Source organism: Lathamus discolor, chromosome 4, assembly GCF_037157495.1.
Source record: "Lathamus discolor isolate bLatDis1 chromosome 4, bLatDis1.hap1, whole genome shotgun sequence".
Lineage (NCBI taxonomy): Eukaryota > Metazoa > Chordata > Aves > Psittaciformes > Psittacidae > Lathamus > Lathamus discolor.
This window is the reverse complement of record NC_088887.1, coordinates 64,335,490-64,354,873: the sequence shown is the minus strand read 5'-3', so window position 1 is coordinate 64,354,873 and position 19,384 is coordinate 64,335,490. Positions and strand designations below refer to the sequence as shown.

General features: G+C 40.1%; 2 protein-coding genes across 7 annotated transcripts in view; both read right to left on the bottom strand.

Moving 5' to 3' along the window:
* Positions 1-14,075, bottom strand: part of RGPD4 (RANBP2 like and GRIP domain containing 4) — a 32,451-nt gene extending 18,376 nt beyond the window's left edge. The window contains exons 1-17 of one of the 2 annotated variants that reach the window (XM_065677820.1): positions 13,907-14,075; positions 11,430-11,497; positions 10,836-10,947; positions 9,799-9,951; positions 8,750-8,980; positions 8,159-8,304; positions 6,429-6,621; positions 5,654-5,744; positions 4,627-4,836; positions 3,945-4,123; positions 3,675-3,850; positions 3,276-3,399; positions 2,262-2,423; positions 1,787-1,924; positions 1,552-1,698; positions 845-1,027; positions 671-754 (exon numbers count right to left, since the gene is read on the bottom strand). In XM_065677820.1, coding sequence (XP_065533892.1) covers positions 671-754; positions 845-1,027; positions 1,552-1,698; positions 1,787-1,924; positions 2,262-2,423; positions 3,276-3,399; positions 3,675-3,850; positions 3,945-4,123; positions 4,627-4,836; positions 5,654-5,744; positions 6,429-6,621; positions 8,159-8,304; positions 8,750-8,980; positions 9,799-9,951; positions 10,836-10,947; positions 11,430-11,497; positions 13,907-13,981 — 2,472 coding nt within the window. In that variant the 5' untranslated portion in view covers positions 13,982-14,075. The remainder of the gene's footprint in view (positions 1-670; positions 755-844; positions 1,028-1,551; positions 1,699-1,786; positions 1,925-2,261; positions 2,424-3,275; positions 3,400-3,674; positions 3,851-3,944; positions 4,124-4,626; positions 4,837-5,653; positions 5,745-6,428; positions 6,622-8,158; positions 8,305-8,749; positions 8,981-9,798; positions 9,952-10,835; positions 10,948-11,429; positions 11,498-13,906) is intronic. The other variant, XM_065677819.1, reaches the window with a different exon arrangement.
* Positions 14,076-17,234: 3,159 nt separating this feature from the next.
* Positions 17,235-19,384, bottom strand: part of LIMS1 (LIM zinc finger domain containing 1) — a 79,118-nt gene continuing 76,968 nt past the window's right edge. For 4 of the 5 annotated variants that reach the window (XM_065677816.1, XM_065677817.1, XM_065677815.1 and 1 more), the window contains exon 10: positions 17,235-18,744. In XM_065677816.1, coding sequence (XP_065533888.1) covers positions 18,630-18,744 — 115 coding nt within the window. In that variant the 3' untranslated portion in view covers positions 17,235-18,629. The other variant, XM_065677818.1, reaches the window with a different exon arrangement.

Here is a 19,384-nt window from a genome sequence, read left to right as displayed (position 1 = left end):
TCAGGGGAAGAAGGGGAAAAAAAAAAAAAAAAAAAGAGGTACCCCTCCCAGCATCATCCAAAACCTGCCCATGCAGTAGAATCATAGAATCAACTAGGTTGTAAAGACCTTTAGGGCCATCAAGTTCAACCTTTACCCCAGGACTGACTGATGGCTTGAAGCCGTTACCTCTTGTCCTGTCACTTGTTACTTGGGTAAAAAGACCAGCCACCTCCTCTCTCCATCCTCCTTTTAGGCAGCTGTATAGAGTGGTAAGGTCCCCCCTGAGCCTTCTCTTCTCCAGACTGAGCAATCCCATCTCCCTCAGCCCTTCCTCAACAGACTTGTGCTCCAGACCCTTCACCAGCTCCACTGCCCTTTTCTGGACCTGCTCCAGCAGTACAAAGTACTGAGATTGCATTCTAAATCCAGAAATAAAAACACCAGACCCAACTGGAAGAGAACCAAGCTGATGAAAGAACAACTCTCTGCACCCCTGCCCAAGTCCCAGGTAAGAGTTTTCAAGCAAAAAGATTTATTCTTGCACTCAATTTAGGCAGATGTTTATAGAAGATAATTTCACTGATTTAAGTAGTAGTCCACGAACTGTAAGTTAGCCCATGCTATTATCACTAAATCCTTATAATCACTCAAAGTGTTCTTCACTGAATATAGTGACAAAATTGTTTACCTTTAAAGCTTCCACTTGCTGACAGATCATTTGAAGTATAGATCTGTGATCTTCTGCCCACTGAGGAGGAGTTTTAGGAGAAAACTAAGGGAAAATAAAAACAAAAAAGAGAGCTATTTTAATCTTGTGAAGTTTCTTCAAATGTAACTATCCCCTGAAATAATAATAATTTACCTTGTAGCTCTTAGATGGTGAAAGAGAGAACCTAGTTGGTGATGGAGTAGAGTGTTTCACCTCTGAGTCTACAGCTCGTGACAGACCATTTCTGAAGGCAGGACCTCCCTCCTCAGCATTTTCGCCAAGCTCCTGGATCACTGTATCTAGCATTTCCCTCACAGTTTCAATAGACACCGGCAGCTGGAGAATTATTTGAAACATAAATCACGATTGCAATTCTCCCTTAGAGCAAGACAGACTGTCTTCAGAATTCCAGTTGAGCAATTTTAAGGCTTTCATTACAAAAATACTCTTTTCAGCAAAGCTCTAAACCTGCTTTAGAGCGTAACGTAAAAAATGTGAAAAATTAACATAATTAACATAACATAACCAATTCACACAAACATTAATTCTGTTTTTTTCAAACTACTAACCTCTACAAAAAGACAGCGGCAAAAGCCATGTGTTTACATTAAAGCTTTTAGCCACAGAGTAGTCTGAATGGTTGAATGAACCAGCCATAGTCTGACTGGTTGCAAAAGTTACCCAGAGTTTATCACTCCACTAGTGTTAAGCAGGTTATTTGACATGAGCAAAGAAACAGGTTCAACTTGCCTTAATGCAGAGCCTGGTCTTAAAACTAACAAATGCAAACAGTTTGGTTTTGAAACTAACTAAAGCCACAGCACCTCTTGAAACAAGTTTTTAAGGCAAGAATTACTTACTTTCTCAGTTACTGACATATCTGAGGAGCTTTCCTCAATGATCTTCATTAAATAATGCTTGCTTTTAAGAAGATAGGTTTTGTGCTCTTCTTGTTCTTCTGGCAGCATGGTATCATTTTCCATCTCTTCTGCCTTTCTTTGGAAGATCTAAAGAACAGGATGGTGATTAACTAGGACCAGTCAGAAGACAACTGAATAAAGCAAATGATTTTAGGATTAATGCAATTGATATTACCATGGCAAGATTCCAGTATGAAACCACACTGTTAATAGCTTCAAATGCTAATAAAGCATCATCAGTTTTGCCATCAACTGCATCCAACATTGCAAATGCTATACGTGCTTCTTCTTCATACGCTGAAACCTGAAAGACCTACAAAGAAAGTGAAAGACAACCCATACCTGACAATGCAATGACACATCCATTATTTTCTTTTTATTCCTATAATCAGGGAAAAAGTTTTTTGAAGTAGGCTGGTACTAAGGGCGTCTACTGCCTTCCAATCATAGTTTTATAGGTTGTAAATAAAGTTGTAAGGGAAGATTCTCCTCCCCGCCCCCCCCATCAGACACTGATACTATCAAATCTCATCATTAACACTTTCATAGCAGTAACAGTACAAGTCATACAATGCAGAAAAAAATACCAGATGTACATAAATTTATGACATATACCCTTCTCTTACTTCAAGCTTTGGCTTAATCTGTACCTGAATGTCTACACTATGGAAGTGTTTGAAGAGAGGATCAGTAGGTTCAGGAATACTCCTCTTCTTTTTGATAATTTCCAGCATAGGCAAAACTTTCTTCCAGTAATAGACACTTCGCCCGATGTATTCCTTCTGGTCATAGAAAGAGTTAAGGCTAATGCCCTGGTGAAGAAAAGAGAATAGAAGCAGAAGTTATTTCAACAAATTCAGATTTCAACAAATTCTCCTGATTTCTTGAGAAGTCCCAGGAGTGCCTCTCTGAAACATGAGATGAACCTCAGAGGGGTTATCTTCAAAACAACAACAACCCCTAGCATAAGACAGACATTGACCTGTTGAAGCAAGTCCAGAGGAGGATCACCATGCTGATCAAGAGAATGGGAGCACCTCTGCTACAAAGACAGGCTGAGAGAGCTGGCTTGTGCACCCTGGAGAAGAGAAGGCTCAAGGGAGACCTTAGAAAAGCCTTCTAATACCTAAGGGGGGCCTACAAGAAATACAGAGAGGGACTTTTGACAAGAGTGTGTAGTGATAGGACTAGGGGGAACAGCTTTAAACTGAATGAAGGTAGATTTAGACTAGAAAAGTATAGATAGAGGACAGATTAAGATTAGGAAAAAAAATTATTTACTGTGAGGATGGTGAGCCACTGGCACAGTTTGCCCAGAGAAGCTGTGGCTGCCCCATACCTGGCAGTGTTCAAGGCCAGACTGGCTGTGGTTTTGAGCAGCCTGGTCTAGTGGAAGGTATCCCTGCCCGTGACAGGATGGTTGGAACTGGATGATCTTTAAGGTCCCGTCCAACCCAAACCATTTTATAATTCTGAGACACTATAGTTTAAGACAGCATACTTCATAGGGTGACTAGAGCAACTAATTTTCCTGACAAAATAAACAGCCCTTCTCAAGAACATGTTCTCAATCTCATTCCTCCCCCAGTGTCTGTTTATAGTTTGGAAAAATAAGACAGAAAAACACCTCAGCTTCTACATGGTTAAAAATAATCTCAGCTTACTGTTTTTTGCAGGCTTTTTGCCCAGTGGATAATTAAGGCAGGTTGAAGGCCATGCTTCACCAGTGTTCGCAGAGTACTTAATCCATGCTGTACGATAAGCCTCAGTTTTGCTGCTGTTCCTGGTCTAAATATCAGAAGAAGAAACATTTCTTGATTAGTATTCTCTATTTTTCATTTGTTCACATATCATGTGCCTGCAGTTTTTGTCCTAAGCTGCCTCTAGTTTAGAAATGCATTGCTAGAAATTAAAATCCCATTTTTCAAAATCTTTCAAGCATATCAAGTCCCTACTACAACAAAATGAGTTGGAAAATAAATCAGTATTACAAAAATCTCTTAGGACCAAGCAGAAGCTGCCTGAAGTCTTAGTCAAAGATTTCCAAACTGAAAACGCCTTACGTTGTTTTTCTCTGAATAAGAGTACGAACAGCATCCCACCAGGATTTTTGCTTTTCAGTATAGAGCTGTTTGCACACTGGCAATGGTAAGAATTGAGGCTGATGTGCACCGTAGTGAGAATTAAACTTCTCTTGCAATTGTAAGTTGCTGGTGAATACCACCCCAAGGAGGAATACCTGGTTTTGTAAAAATAAATAAATAAAAGGTATTAAATATCAATAAAACCCTTAAATTGTATAGCACATTCCAGAGTTTGGACTGTTTACTTACTTCAAGGTCCAACAGGCAAATGGATTCAGGAGCATCTGTCTCAAGTCTTGATGTTTCTTGGGGCAAGTGAAAAAGCTGTTTTAGCCATTTGCGCATTGGGGGCAAGACTGACAGAGAGTTCCACTGTAAGCCAAGCCACACAAGGTGCTGGAGACTGTCACTGTGCATTCGAACAGCACCTATGAAAAAAACAGAGTTGGATGCAGATGTCCACTTCTGACAAGTCAGCAAGACTTGCACCTGATGAAAGCTGGATTTCACATTTCACTCTGTCAGAGCAGACAGAAGTATTCTGCAAACCAACTAGCATCAAGATTCCAGCTTTCATTCAAGAAAGATTACAAACTTCAAATTAGCTAAACATATCAAGTACACAGTTCATCTGAGTGCTCAAGCAATCTGAGGGGGGTGACGCTCAGATTTCTCTTCCCTTCCATCCTTACCATATGCAGTCCAATAGGCAACTGTTTTTTAGAAAATCTCTTTATTTCTCCCAAATCTTTAAGGAATTATTAAAGAAGCACTTCTTTATTTTGCAAGAAAGTCTAAGTCTTGCCTAGGACATTAAGGCAACTTTGGACAGCTATTCCAGATATTTGTCTTCTGTTGCAATATGAAGTATGTTTAGAAGAGATCCTAGTACAGAAAGTTATGCTGAGTTTCACAAAGTAACAGCTCTTACCAGTATCATACTTATTAAGTTCCATTTGCACTGGTGCTTGTGTACTGATATTTCCAATATCATTCGTGCCAATAAAAGACCTCTCTCTCGAAGCTCCGCTCTCAAACAGGCTATCAAACAATGTAAATGAACCAGTCTTGTTTGCAAATGATTCCACGATCTCTTTAAAGAAGTCTTGCTTGCCATGGCTTAAGTTCAGCAGCATATGACCTAGAAAACAGAAATATCACTCTACATACATAAAGCAGTGAATGCAAATAGCATTTGATGCACTGGACTGTTCTTGCTACTACAGGCTGGGTAGGAACTGGGACTTCCCCTTATGAAGCTTACAGATTGTTATGCTCTCCCTGTAATTAGGTCAGTGTTCCAGCACATAGGCTTTCCAAGCTCTTAGTGACAACAATCCCAAGGCATTCACAAATCCAGTTCTTCAAGAAAACAAAGCCATTTTATTATTACTACTATTCTAATAGGCCTTGCAACTGTCCTTAAAATAAGTAGCTGTCATAAGTAGAAGCCTCTTACCAAAATACATTCTGAAACAATTGAACCTGATGTCTAGGTGGTTTCACTTGTTTTCATCTAGGCCCTGCAAGAGTTTTAGACTGGAAAACTGTCTATACTTAGCAGCAAAATGAGCAAAGCTGATTAACAAGTAAGAGGATGGAAAGGACAGAGATATTTTCTTTTCCTATTGGGGCTAAAAACACTAGCAAAATAGTATTAGCAGGCAGAAGCCATTTCCAGTAGTTTAAGAGACCGTAAAAGTTAAATTCCATTTTAGTTTGCTGGAGAAGCAAAAAGAAAACATCTGTAAAAGATATGCTCTACTAGCATGCTAAAGAGGAGAAAACATGACTTTAGGTGTCAAGACAAAACTATTGTTTCGTTTTACACATGTAGTCAGAATCTAGGTTTTACTACATACCGAATTGTTAACATTACACCTCAAAATAACAAATGTATTCTTTAACAAACCACTTAGGTTTTAATGCCGTAACACTAAAATAGAATTATTTATTACCAGACTGGCTTTTTCGATCACAGGCCAACATTTCAAGTGTGTCTTGTCCAGTTTGATCCCCCTTTATCAGTTTTGACTTTGGTTTAGGAACCTGGTGAAGTATGGAGAGAACTGTTACAGCTTTTTCACAGTAAAAGCACATCATTCACATCAGTCTTACCAATCAGGAAAAAAGTTAATTTATAGCGATTAAAAAAAATACACAATTAATTCAGAAGGTACCATGTCACATATCCTGGGGCAAGAGGGAATGGAGTGGGGATTCACCCAAAACCCCAAAACGGGCAGTTTTAGATATTACAAGTAACTCTATGTGCCCACAGGAACAATATCTGGAATGCAAGCAGTGGCATAAAAAAGGACAAAAGAATTTTACTTCTTAAAGCACAGATTTAAGCCTGAGTTTTTAGTTCTGTCTACACAAAAAGCATATAGGAACTACTCAGCTCATACCCCTCCCCTCCCCATAGCAATAAGCCTAATACTTAATGTATGTATCTGTATTATAGAAAAGGGAATACTGAGGGAAATAAACTCGCTGACCTTTCACAATCAGGTTACTCTGACAAAGGAAACAGCTAAAGATATGTATTTACCCTATTCATGTAATTCGAAACCTCTTAAAGAATTGTGAAAGGGTAGGGTTTAGTGAGTAAGGAGATAGTCTTTTTTTAGGCACAAACCACTAAGTTCTTTTAAAGAATACAGGAGTTCACACATGTAAACAAAAACATTTCAAGAACTGCATCAACTAAAGGCATGAAAAATTACTTACTTGGAAGCTTATCAGATAGCACAATGCTGCTAGTTCACACACAACTCTCCACTGCGCCTCATTGTGTTGGGCCATTTTCAGCAGCAAAGTTCCAGCATGCATGTATAGCTGTCCTTTCATTTCCACAAAGGTACGAGACAACTCATCAGCCCCATTCACATATGGTTTCACTGACTGAAGCACGCGATCAAAACTAGAATATAGAGAAGACTGATTCTAAAAAGAGTCCTGGTAAAAGGTATAGCAGATGGTTTTGGTTGATGTTATTTAACTACGAATCGAGTAGCTTCATAAGTCAATGCTTAGTACTCCACTGTTTAAACCTGAGTTGCACTATAAGGTACAACGATGGTCTCAACTCCCAAAATTCTCAACTCAGTTTACTGAGTAAAACATGCTAAATATTACTTAGATATTTAGTCTTTTTCTCAACATATCTTTGCACACCTGCTTTCGAAACTATCCTCCCAAACCATGCCGATAAACTTGCTCGCTGCTGCAGATTCAGAGACATGCAGGAGGCACTAGTCACTCTGCTGTTCCCTGTCATTTATCAGAAAGGCCCAAAATACAGCTAGACAGGCTCTTCAAAAATAGAAGCTACTGTAGAAATCTGAGTAGCCATAGGCTAGCATACAACCCCCACTTAGGCTTTCCAGATCACAGTTAAAATGCTCTTTCAATTACCAAACAAAACTAAAATGGTTTGTTAACATTACTATGAGCTGGAAGTGCTTCAGCCTTTCACTTTGAAAGACTCTAAAACAGCAGCAGAAAATGCAAGATGGCTTTGGTCAATATTAGAGGAGAGAAAGAAAATAAAATATACTTGGGTATTAAATAGTCCTCATCCATTGTCTGTATTGCTTCAAAAAATCATTTAAGATTACAAAACTGAAGAATATTATTTTATAATTTATAACAGCCATTGCATAATTAAGGAACAAAGGTAAATCAACAAAAGCCAGTAAGGAAAGGAAAGATAATGGGAAGAAAAGAACACACACCTTAATCAATGTACTGACTACAAACAATTGGTTTTTACTACTTTAGGTGTGTCACAGATGATATACCTTGAAACCAGCTAGTTTAGCTGGCCCTGTAACACCACCAATTTTCCCTGAAGGAGAGTGTTCTTACTGCAAGTGGCTTCCTCCCTCCCACTTACACTATGTATCTGAAGTTCCTAATTATTTCAGTCTGTTAATTTAGAACAAAATGACCAGGACAAAGCTGATATACAAGAGGTGGTGCTTGCTTTTTTTTTCTTTTTTTTTTTTGGCTTCCCTTTTGTTTTGGTTGGGTTTTGGTGGGGTTTTTTTGTTTGGTTTGGGGGTTGGGGTTTAACTAGCTGGGAAATTTGGATTAGTCAATTGCTGAAGTACAGAACAACATTCTCTTACTGAAGGGAAGGAAGGGACAAAACTAATTGACCCAGGATATTAATGAGTCTTCTCCATTGATGCATGACGACTATTCAAACAAGGCTAGCACCTCTGTCAAAAGATAGAGCTTAGGGTTCAAACCCAGTAAGAATAATTCTCAGTGGTTAGTACAGAGAATCTCCTCTCCTATCCACAAACACACAGTGGAACAGAAGCTTGGTAGATGTTCTGTAACCCAGGAAAAAATAACCAACCAACCAAAAACCCAACAAACCCCCAAACCGTTCTTACAGATTTGAGTGGGTTGGTTTTTTACTACAGGAAAATAATTTCACCAAACAGTACCTTTCAAGTGCCTCTCTGCATTCCTGAACATCTCTAGAAGAAAGCGTCATTCTTACAAAGCTGGAGTAGGCCAGCAGATGATCTTTCTTGATAGCTCTCCAATTACTTTTATCAGACTCCAAGTCTTGTAAAGATTCCAGATATTCCTAAAGAAGAAAGTTCATCACAGGATCAGGAACAGTCATCCTTCCAGAAGGCAAGGGCAGTACTTCTCCAAAACATATTAGTAGCATTTACTGCATAATCCAGTTTCATAGGTGAGACCTTAATGCATTCTTCAGCAGCAAAGTTCCAGGGAACTGTTTGCCTGAGCAACTTTATCCCCAGTGGAACTGCTGTACCTAACTCAAGCTTTTGAAGTCACAAACTCAATATCTCTATAAGGCTCAATTTTAGGGAGAAAATTTCACTTAAAAACAAAACCAAAAAACCCACAAGAACTATTTTGTAGTTCCACTGGTTTCAGTAGACTTGCAATTGAAGGAGTTATCACTTGAGAAATAGGTGACAGAATAATGACACTACGAGAAATAGACCAGTTAAAAAGATATGGAAGACTATCTATCACAGGATCAAAACATGAATAAACACCTCAAATGTCTCTACAACACAGGAGCACCATTCCAAGCTTGACTGCAAAGGTATTTTTTTTTCTGCTTCTTGACAATGGAGCACAGCATCTCTTAATCTATTATTTGAACGGTAGAGTGCAACTAGTCTGATATTTATGTAGACATCATCTGGTCTTGCATAAAGTTCTGCTTGAATCAAGTCAAAAAGCTGATTCCATCCATCTTCACCTTTACAATCCAGTAACTGCTCCTGTTAAACATGAAGGCAATATGTTAGCACTCCATTTCCCACAAGTCTTTTCAGCAACTCCAGTACCAGTTAGGTTTTTTTCCTCCACTTCACAGATGACATTACTCAAACTACATTACTCTTAGTACTTCTCAGGTATTACATGAAGTCTGAAAAAATACTCAGATGTTTTAAAAATTGAGATATCATAGAAGCAAATCCTTGGAAGAATTTGCCTCTTCTCAACAGTAAGTAATGCTTGTCAAACCGTGTGGTTCAACGACAGCATACATAGCCATAGACTACTTTACTTAAAAAACAAACAACCCAGACATTTTAAGACTTCAATGTGGTTGCTGTCTAGTTACATAAAATTGATATACCTGTGCAAAAGTGTGATTGCATGGCTGAAAACCTTTACAGTCTTTGTGAATTACATTTCTCACATTCTGCAGAGTAGATTGTCATACAGATTTTAAAACAAAAAAGAAGTGTAGAGCAAGAAAGTCTGAGTTCACAGACCTGCTACCTTCTTGCAAGTGAAAACAGAAAGATCAAGTAGTGGCTATTCCTCACTTCTTGAACGTGATAGCTAACACAGTTTCTCAGTGTTTTTAGAGGATTAACCTTGAAACGTTAAAGCCTGTAGCTGCAGCTTTCTTGAAAGCTAGACAAAAGTGTCAGACTGCAAAAAAAAGTAATATCTAACAGATTTTATAATAAAGACTCTAAACCAATGTTGCCGAGAAAAGTTTAGCACCAGGTGATACAAAAAAAGCATTGCAGACAGATGCCAAAAGTTTCTTTAAGCCGCAGAATAGAAGTAATTTGAAATTTACCTTCAACCTGTAAACAGCAGGACTCCCAGGAAAGAGCTTAGCAGCTCTCTCAACCCAGTATTTTGCTCTTCCATCAGTAATGTCATTATTGCATAGTAACTCTGCAATCTTCAATACAAGATCTTTCTGTGTTGGGTTCAACTCCACAGAGCGCTGTTTTTAACAATGCACAGAAAGGAAGAAAACCAAAAAAGTTAACTCGATCTTACAATCCATATACAACAGGAAGTAGTTACCCTCCACAAAGAGACCCAGCTATTCAAATTAGTTAGATCTATCATTATGGAATATATTAAGAAAAACCTTTTTAAACACCTCCACTAGTTTATAGCACCCAGATACAGCTGTTGAAATTCAAAAGATCATGAGAGAAATAATGCAAAAGCCAGCTCCTCCGCATCTACCTCTAACTACTGCTATACACAGGCAGTAGGACTATAAGCACCTTTAGTCTAGCCAGATGTGGACACTTTAAAAAGTATGATAGCACTTCATGGAGTTGTTCTAGCAAACAGACTTCTGAACACATCATCTACCTCCACAAAACCAGAACAAAACCAGACATTCCAATCAGGAATTTGACATTTATATGCTTATCTAATCAAAATTAAACTTGCCTTTCCCTCCTGCCCTTACCCCCTCCAAAACCAACGAACCAAAAACCACATTACACCTACAGTCTTCTAGTAGCAACTAGATTTCTGTTGTCATCACAGTCCACATTAAGGAATTCTACACCAGTCACAGATCCTTAGTCCAAAAGGCAATGTATGACATGGGAAGAATTTAACAGATCAAGTAAAGAACAAAACACAAAGCATCAGCTTAAAATATACACTACTGAAGGAAGAGATATCGAGTGAAAGATTTCCTCTACAGTGCTTCATTCGCTTTCCATTGTCACATGTGAATAAATAATACAGTTTTTCACAGAACATGTTTTCTTCTACGGTTTTCATAATGCCCAGCACGGAAGAATTTTACAGTCCATTTACAAAGGAATAAGGCAGGACATTAGGGGTCAGTGTAGTACTTACCTTGTAACACCCAAAAGCTTTTTCTACGTTATCCTCAGCTTCATAAATTTGTCCAAGAAATCTGTGTGCTTTGGGATCTCTCTCTTGTACATTGAGGTATGTAGATATGTACCTATGGAGGTGGAAAAAGTCAGTGACTTTACTAATATTTTTCAACATTCCCCCCTCCGCCAAGCTGTAATGATAACTTAATATGCCATACAGGAAAGTACAGACATATTTTGTTCTAGATACTCTGTCTGGATCTTAAAGTAAAAAGCAACACAGTTTTACATGTACAGATGCTACTCACTTGCCAGCAAGTATTTCTGTTTATTAAAAAAAACAAACTAGCAGTAATTAACAGAAACAGTAAGAACTACATAATACATTAAAAAAAAAGCAATTTTAACCAGGTAAGTTTTTTCACTACCATGTAACTAATCTTCTTCCAAGTTGTTGTTTTATAAAGATTTAAATAGCACTCCACCCACAATTACTGCTACCTTAAAAGAACATGATATTGATCTTGTTTTCTCTGGTCTACTTCACATTAATTTAGCTTTACACTTACACTTTAGAGAACAGAAAACCAGACATACATCAATACATTACCTTTTAGCAAGTTCATATTCTTTAATTTCAAAATACAGCTTAGCAAAGAGGAATCCTTTCATCGATTTCTGAAAGAGAAAAAAAACCATGACATACTTTAGACATACAGTACCGTTAAAATAACTCAAAAGGATGACCCTTCTTTTCAGCAATGCATAATACTTCTAAATGCCTGAATATGACAACTCATTATGAGCTCAAATCCACTTCACGTTCAAGGGTTTGGAGAGATGCAGGATTAAGAGTTTTTCCTATAACTGACAAAAGCTTCTACACAAAATAGAGATTATGAGCAAAGCAAACAAGTCATCACACGTGGAATTTCATAAACACTTCTGATTAAAGAGAAAAAAGGGTCAGCTACATTTAGTCTCTTTTTTACAATGTAGCAAAGAAAAAGGGAATCCTGCAAACCAAGAAAGACCTGTCATTTAGCCCTACTGTAGTATATTGCCATCAGACACTACTGTTTAAGTATACTTGAGGAAAAAGCAATTTCTACAGAAGTCGTTCTCAGTTTGGATAAGAAATATCTTTATACAGTTTATTTCTGATGTTGTCAGGCTAAGGTAACTTGAACATACACACCCTGTAAGCAAAAGATGAAACATTTTCAAAGATAATTTTTGTGGAGTAGAACAAGGAAGCAATAAAGGAAAAAGAAAAAAGAAATCAGAGAGTATACAAAGGGCAAGATGACAGATCACGGGCAGCAGAAAAAGAGTGAAAAGAATGAGCTAAAGAACTAAGTCACATGCAAAAACATCAAAAACATGCAAGTAAACCTGACAGAAATGTAAAGCTTGAGCTATCTGTATCAGTTCAAAAGCAGATTTTGCTTGTGAACCAAAAATCACTGGAACTAATTAAATCTGTGATTCCAAACAATGTGTACATTTTGAATACTTTTCAATTACTATCCTCCCTCCCTCTCCCATTCTGCCATTAATGAAAAGCTTTAAGAAGTAGTTTAGAATGAAAGCAGGCCTCCTCAGATCCAAGATACTTCAAATTTTCAGTCTGTATTTTTGCAGTATGTTACAAAAAGCACTGAAACATGTAGGAGTGGAGTCACACTTGGCATCTCCTTTTAAACCTGGATGAAACCTAACCTCCAAATAAATGTTTTGCAGCCTTGTAAGAACTATCCCCTAACAGCAAAACAAGAAAGCCAGTAATTATTTTTGCCACTGACTGTGCTGATACAGTTATTTGTAAGCATTACTTAAAGAGATCAAAATACTTTAAAAATCTACATCCTACATATGCACCAGTTGGTCCTAAGCGCAGCAGAAGAGAATTTTTGTTTTTATCAATTTCAACAGAAATACCAAAACAATTCAAGGGCATTCCATTTCTGGCAGTGATGTACCTGACACTGTTTGGTCTAAACAGAACCCAAGTCGATCAAACAAAGTCACAGGACAACTTTGTTGCTGTTGGGATAGGTATAAACTATGATCATCATCATTACACAGACCCTGCATAAAGACCTAACTGCATCATGGTGAACATTGATGCATTCACTCTACACAACGCACTGCTGAATATTCTACTTCCACAATAAAATCAATTCAGAGCAGCAGAACAGGATCTTTCACTATTAAACAGCTCTCGTGAATTGCATCACTGTGACCTGCATACTATTTTCCCGATATAATGGCACACAGTAACCAGTCATGCAGAGTTCCTCACCATTCTTTCAAGTTACTAAAGTACAGTAGGAAAAGTACTTCCTCCCGGTCTTCCCTCTCTTAATACTGTTACTTCACAAAGCAGTCATGCAGATAAGAATATTAGTCGTGTAAAAGGAAACCGAAAGTATCTCACATGTTCCCTGTTTGGAGGTTTTATTTCTCCAGAACACAGAAACCCAGGAAACTTAGCAAGTACACTCATAAAACCGAAGAATTCTGTACTTAGACAACTGGTGGGCTCTTTAAAACTACACTAGGGCTTACCAGGTGCAAAAGGCAGGCACACAGCTCTGGTAAACCACTGCTCCTGGTTAGGGAAAACACCTCCAGCAGCAAAACTACACGTCCTTCCTCACCGTAACTTCCCCTACCTCGTTTCACTTAACGAAACCCTGGACAAATACAGACTCAGAAATGCTCCCACAGACACCACAACCCCCTCTTCCTCTTACCGCCATGTCTAAGTAAGTGCAGGACAAACCCAACCCGAGCACCCCAGCGCCGGACACGGCGCGGGGAGCGGCAGCACACACAGAAAGCAGCCGCCTCCCCTGGCCAGGTAGGAACAGCGAGGCCTCCCCCCCCCGGTAGCCCCTAAGAAAGCAAGGGAGACCACCGCTGACGCCCCGTTCAAGAGGCCCCCCCCACGGGCTGCGCCGAGCCGGGAGGCCACCAGCAGCCGCAAGAGCCCCCGGGACCGGCGCAGGCGGGTCGGGGCGGGCAAGGCCGCTGAAAGCCCACTGGCGGCCCGCGCCTGGGCCCGCAGCCGGCGGCACTCACCTCTCTGGGGGAAGGCGCGGCGGCCTGCACAGAGGCGACGTACCGCTCCACTTCGGGCTTGGTGCGCCTCATCATGGCGGCGCGGCGGCGGCAGGCCGCGCCCGGCCCCTCTCCCTGCGGAGCGCCTGCCGCGCCGGCCTTCGCGCGGCACCTTCGGAAGGCGAGGAGGAAGCGACGTCCGCAGCGACGCGCAGGCCGCCGCGCGTTACGCAAGTTCCCGCGCAACCGGGCAGGCCGCGCGGCAGCCGGAGAGTGCGCGAGACCCGGCCTCGGGGCGGGGGGCGGAGCCTCGGCGGGGCGGGGGCTGGGAGGGCGCCGCCACTGCGCATGCGCTATGGCTAGGATGGGGGCAGTGAGATGGTGGCTATCCGAGCTCGGGGCTGGTGTCCGGCCCGTTCGGTCTCAAGCCTCTTTTAGGCCCCGGTTGGGCCGTTGAGGTAATGGCGGAGGCTCTTCCTGTCGTCTCCCGGAGGCCGCCTGGCGCGGGCGGGTTGGGCCGGGGTGAGGCATTGCCGGAGGGCTGCCTGATTTTTGTACCCCCCTCAATGTAAGGGGCAGCTGGTCATTGCTCCGTTGTTACTAGGCCAGCTTCTGTCAGTGCACGGGTCTTCCGCTGTGCCCGAGAACCTTCACGTGTGTGGAACCGAGCTTTATTGTTTCCTGACTTAAGCCTCTGCATTGTGGTTCTCAGCAACTGTATACACAAGATACCCAGGGCTCTACAAAACGAGTTTCCAAATACTTCAGTAGCTGTGGTGAGAAACTTTACAGGCACTGTGAGAGCACGATTATGCTCTTCGATATCCACCCTGGAGTGCAGCTGGGAACATGGGTCAAAAGACGACAAGAGTGGCAACTCTCAAGGCAGAAGTTTGCAAGTTGCAGTTCTAAGTTTGCTGGTTCTGGGGTGGTGGCTCACAGTGCAGTCCCGAGCAGGCAGTCTCATGTTTTGCTCCTCGGAATTACTCCTCTGTCAGTTCAGACACTTCAGTCAAAATGAGGCCGCTGGGCTGTGTCTCTCAAAAAGCATCATTAAAACACTGTCCCATTCTTAATATCAAGCAACCCACTGAAAGCCTTGTGAGTCCTGCTACACCTACAAAATACTGACATCCCCACTGCTTTTACCATCTTTGCAGGAAAAAACACAAGAAAACACAGCTGCTTGGTCCTTTAAGGAGACCAGCAGCACCCATGTCTGAAAGAATAACCCTTTTTTATTATTTCTTCTATTAATGGTGATTTATTTTGACATTGGATTTAATTCCCCAAGAAAGAAGATATTTTCTCTGTACTTCCCTATAGCGTGTCTACAGCTGGGGTTACCAAACAGTTTATGAGCACCCACTAGGCTGAGTACTAAAAGTCTTGGTGCTGGTGCAGAGAATGCTGGAATTCTCAGCTGGCTCACTGGAGGAAATTACTGCCATTCAGCTGATGGGGAGGCATGGGAAATTGCCTTCTTGCACACAAGATCCAGTGTATTTTGACACTGGCTGCTGTTTCTCACCCATCCCTGTAGAAGGGGCACACCCTGTGTTGTTCTTGGTGGGGACAGCTCAACCAGACAGCTCACCAGGCAGGGCAGCAGTTGACTCTTGTGTTGCAACGCAACTGCACGCAGCTCAGCTCGCTATCTGCATGATGGAACAGAGCCCAGCACTTGCACCAGCAGCAGCAGAAAGGCTTTAGGCTCAGTTTCTTCCCCCTACACCTATACCCACTGGGCTTTCTGAAGCGATCCCTACTGTTAGTCTAAGCAGGAGCTTCTAAAAGCATTTCTTTTCCTCTGGTGTGATTGATCCCATGCAGAAAGAAGACAGACTTTTGAGGCATCCATTCCCAAATCCCAGGCTCACAGCCTTTTTTGAAAGACCTAGTAGAGGTCATGGCTAGAAAAACAATAATAAACTCTGCCTCTTCCAGTAAAGTATGCGCAGCTATGCATAATATTTAGAATACTAGCAGGCCAGGAAGTGAGCTTCACCACCAGCCATGTAATCATCCAGGCTCTCTAATTGCTAGCTTGCTCCCTGGCTGTTTTGCAACTGCTTTTAATTAATCCTTTTCACGACAATGTCCAGGGGTGTTATTTCAATGATAGCTCACTCCAAAGACAGCTCCCAGGAGAGCAGTATGGATTTGGTGAACCCTCCACTTGAGCTAGGATTCCAATAGTAATAATAAAAAAAAATCATCATGAAGGTGATTAAGCACAGGAATGTATTTCCTACAAACGTCTCTGAAATCTCATGTGGAGATAACTCGCAGCTTGGCTGAGCAAGACCTTCAGTATTGATCCAACTTGGAGCTAGGTATGCTTTGAGCAGACGGTTGGGCTAGTTGATCTGTAGCAGTCCTTCCAACCAACATTTTTCCATGATTCATCAGGCTTTGAACGGTCAAGTACCCTCGGATGTTCTCAGGGCTACATGGTGGGGTCCAAGATACATATGCTTATGTTAATGAAATAGAAGCTGCTGCCTTGGTCAACAGTAGCACAGCCTTCACCATCAGGAACTTGAAAACAAATAAAACCTGTGTTAGGACCACAGGGCTACCACTGAGTTGAAAGCAGACGTGTGGCTGCACAGTGCAAACAAGGCCTCTGTGTCGTAGATGGATGTAACTCCAAGCAGTGTGGATGTGAGCCAGGTCTTGCCATTTAGCCTCAGGCTTAGGGACCATGCCCAGCTCTTCAAACAGTAAGGCTGTGCATACATAGGCTGAAGGAAAAGATGTACAGTTGGTGTAACATGAAAAACCTAGAACAAGAAAGCATTGCTGAGTACGGTCTACTCAATCCATGGCACAGTACAAAATCCCAGTGGGACTACCATGCTAGTTATGTACATTTATTTGGCACATTTTAAGCTTTTCCAATCTTTAACAGAGTCAAGACCATGCTCAGTTGCTGAACTACAGCATTTGATAACTACATAGGATAAAGTAGTCAAAAAAATACCGTATCTAGCACGAAACTGGAAGTTTGGGGTGACAGTTTTATTACAGGCAAAGTAGGACAGAAGAAGTTGTTAGGAAGGTGTACGTTTTAAACTGAGACGAGACACTTTCTTGGGGAAAACCTAGTGACTGTGCCAGTGCAGAAAACATCCAGAAGAATCAAGCTGTTCTTCATAAAACAAACTGCAGTTTCTTTCATGAACCTAAGAACTAACTCCTGTGAGGTATTTAGGAAAGGTACATGTCTCCTTTAAATCAGGATAATAAGGAAGTATTTACGTACATTCACAGGTAAAAGCATAGGGAACCAAGAGAGCCTAGCTGCTTTCCCACCTTCTCAAGCACTCATTTAAGAGAGGTGATACAAGGTTTAATAACATAGCCTTTATTGAGGACACTGGAAAGCAAGTGTTTTAAAGCAACTAATTTTTCATAAACAGGAAAGAAAATTTTACTTCCTATGATGTAATTACATAAAATCTGTTTAAGTCACTAATATATAAAAAATTAAAAAATAGAATAAAATAAAATGCGTACTTCAGAATGTAGTACCATCAAGAAGTCCTAAATAACTGTATTTTCTATAACAAAGGGAAAAATGAAACACATTTGCATGGACAGAAGTCAACAGTATTAAAACAATTCAATGTATAAGGAATTCTGATGATTTGTGAGCTCAGTTCTTGAGGATGACTATAGAAGTAGATCCTAGCAGGATCAAACCTTGTATATTTACACTCTTAGGTGTAAAAGTAATATTGCCAGTTCACTGAAATACACACTTTCAGTACTGTTCTGAAAATCAATGAAGTCTAGAAGCTAAATTTTAAGTTCAGGTGTTCACATTTGAAATAAAATACTTCACATCCTGCATAATTAAGGCAAAGTATGTTATCTTTTGAAAATACCTTGTATATATTTCTGCATAAAAATATGAAATAAAAAATAAAACTATATATATTTAAGAGAACACTTACATATGGTCCAGCAGAATAAGGCACAAAAAGTAAATAGAACGCAAAAGCATATATAAAAGTTAATGTGTTATTTTGAGTGGAATATAGCAAAATTCAAGTAGTTCTGAGTATGCTCATTTCTTGCAATAGGAATACATATTTTATATAGATATTTCATGCTAAGCCTGATGTACCAAGTTTCATCATGTAAGCATAATCTAGAAGAAGCAGGTCATTTGTAGCGTGACTGTATTTAGAAATCTGATCAAACCATCAGAAACAAGGCTCCTTTAATGAGACCACTTGGCCTGAAATCCAAGCATATATTTTCCAACAAGGATAAGTATATTGGATTCTTGCCCAAGTCACTTGACTTGGGCACATTTTGTGTGCATGCTTAATATGAAGGTTAATACTTCCATTAATATAAATGACAACACATGCCCCAAAAGTTGGACACATTTGCACAATTTCTTTTCACAGGTGTTCACAAGCAAATTCTCTGTGTAAAATTCCAGAGATGACTGTGCAGAATGGGCCACCTGCATGAGTTCAACTGCATTATCAGGGTCAGAAACCTTTCAGGTGAGCGGGTATTTAATTTAGTTCAGAAGTACAGTCTGTTTATCAACAAATAAGCACACATGTTCTCATGTAGAGAACAGAGACTCTTAAGACAATTTCATTAAGATAGAAGGCATACATCATCATTTGTTGCCTGACTGCAGCCTCAGAACAGCACCATTCCCCCCAAGTAATATATATAGGGTTTTCACAGAGGATGCCGAGAGCAGATGAAGTCTTTACTTCCTTCCCAAAGTTTCAGCTAGTTTCTTCAGTCTTTTCTTCAGCTCTAGAGGAAACTTCTCATAACACTTTTTGCAGACAGGTTTCATATCAAACTCAACAAATTTATTCCTAAAATGACAAAGCAAAATACAGGCAAAGTTTTATCATCAGGGATAGTGAAAAATACATTTTAAAAGTACACTATTAAATGTGCACAGGCAAAAAATTACAACTGCAGTTTATACATATCTATGAAGTTACTTTTACAAGGTTATACACTGTAAGCAGTAATTACACATATCCTGTTGAATAAGTTACCCTGTTTTTACCCAAATGCCCATATTTATTAACTGTGGCATTTAAAAAGCCTTCAAAAACTAACTGAAGAGCTAAACAGACTAAACATAAGATAATGGAATAACAAGTTAAGATTTCAAGTTGCAGTTGTGTGAAAAATATTTTGGTTTTGAATGCCATAAATTCATGCAAGAACTCAAAATAAAAGCATCCTTAGCACTGACCAAAGAAGAAAGGAGCAGAGATGGTGGTGAGAAGGAAAAAAAAGTTTACAAACAGATTGGCTTTTTCTTTTTCTGCTTCTCTTTATCCTTTGCTTCACGTTCCCGTTTGGCAAGTCGTCGCTTAAATTCATCTGGCATTTTCTCATAACAGTGTTTGCAGACAGGTTTTAGATCAATTTCAACAAACTTATCCCTTTAGAGTTAAACACAGAAAAAATAAAGGACAGAAAAGGAGAAGAGTTAAGAAC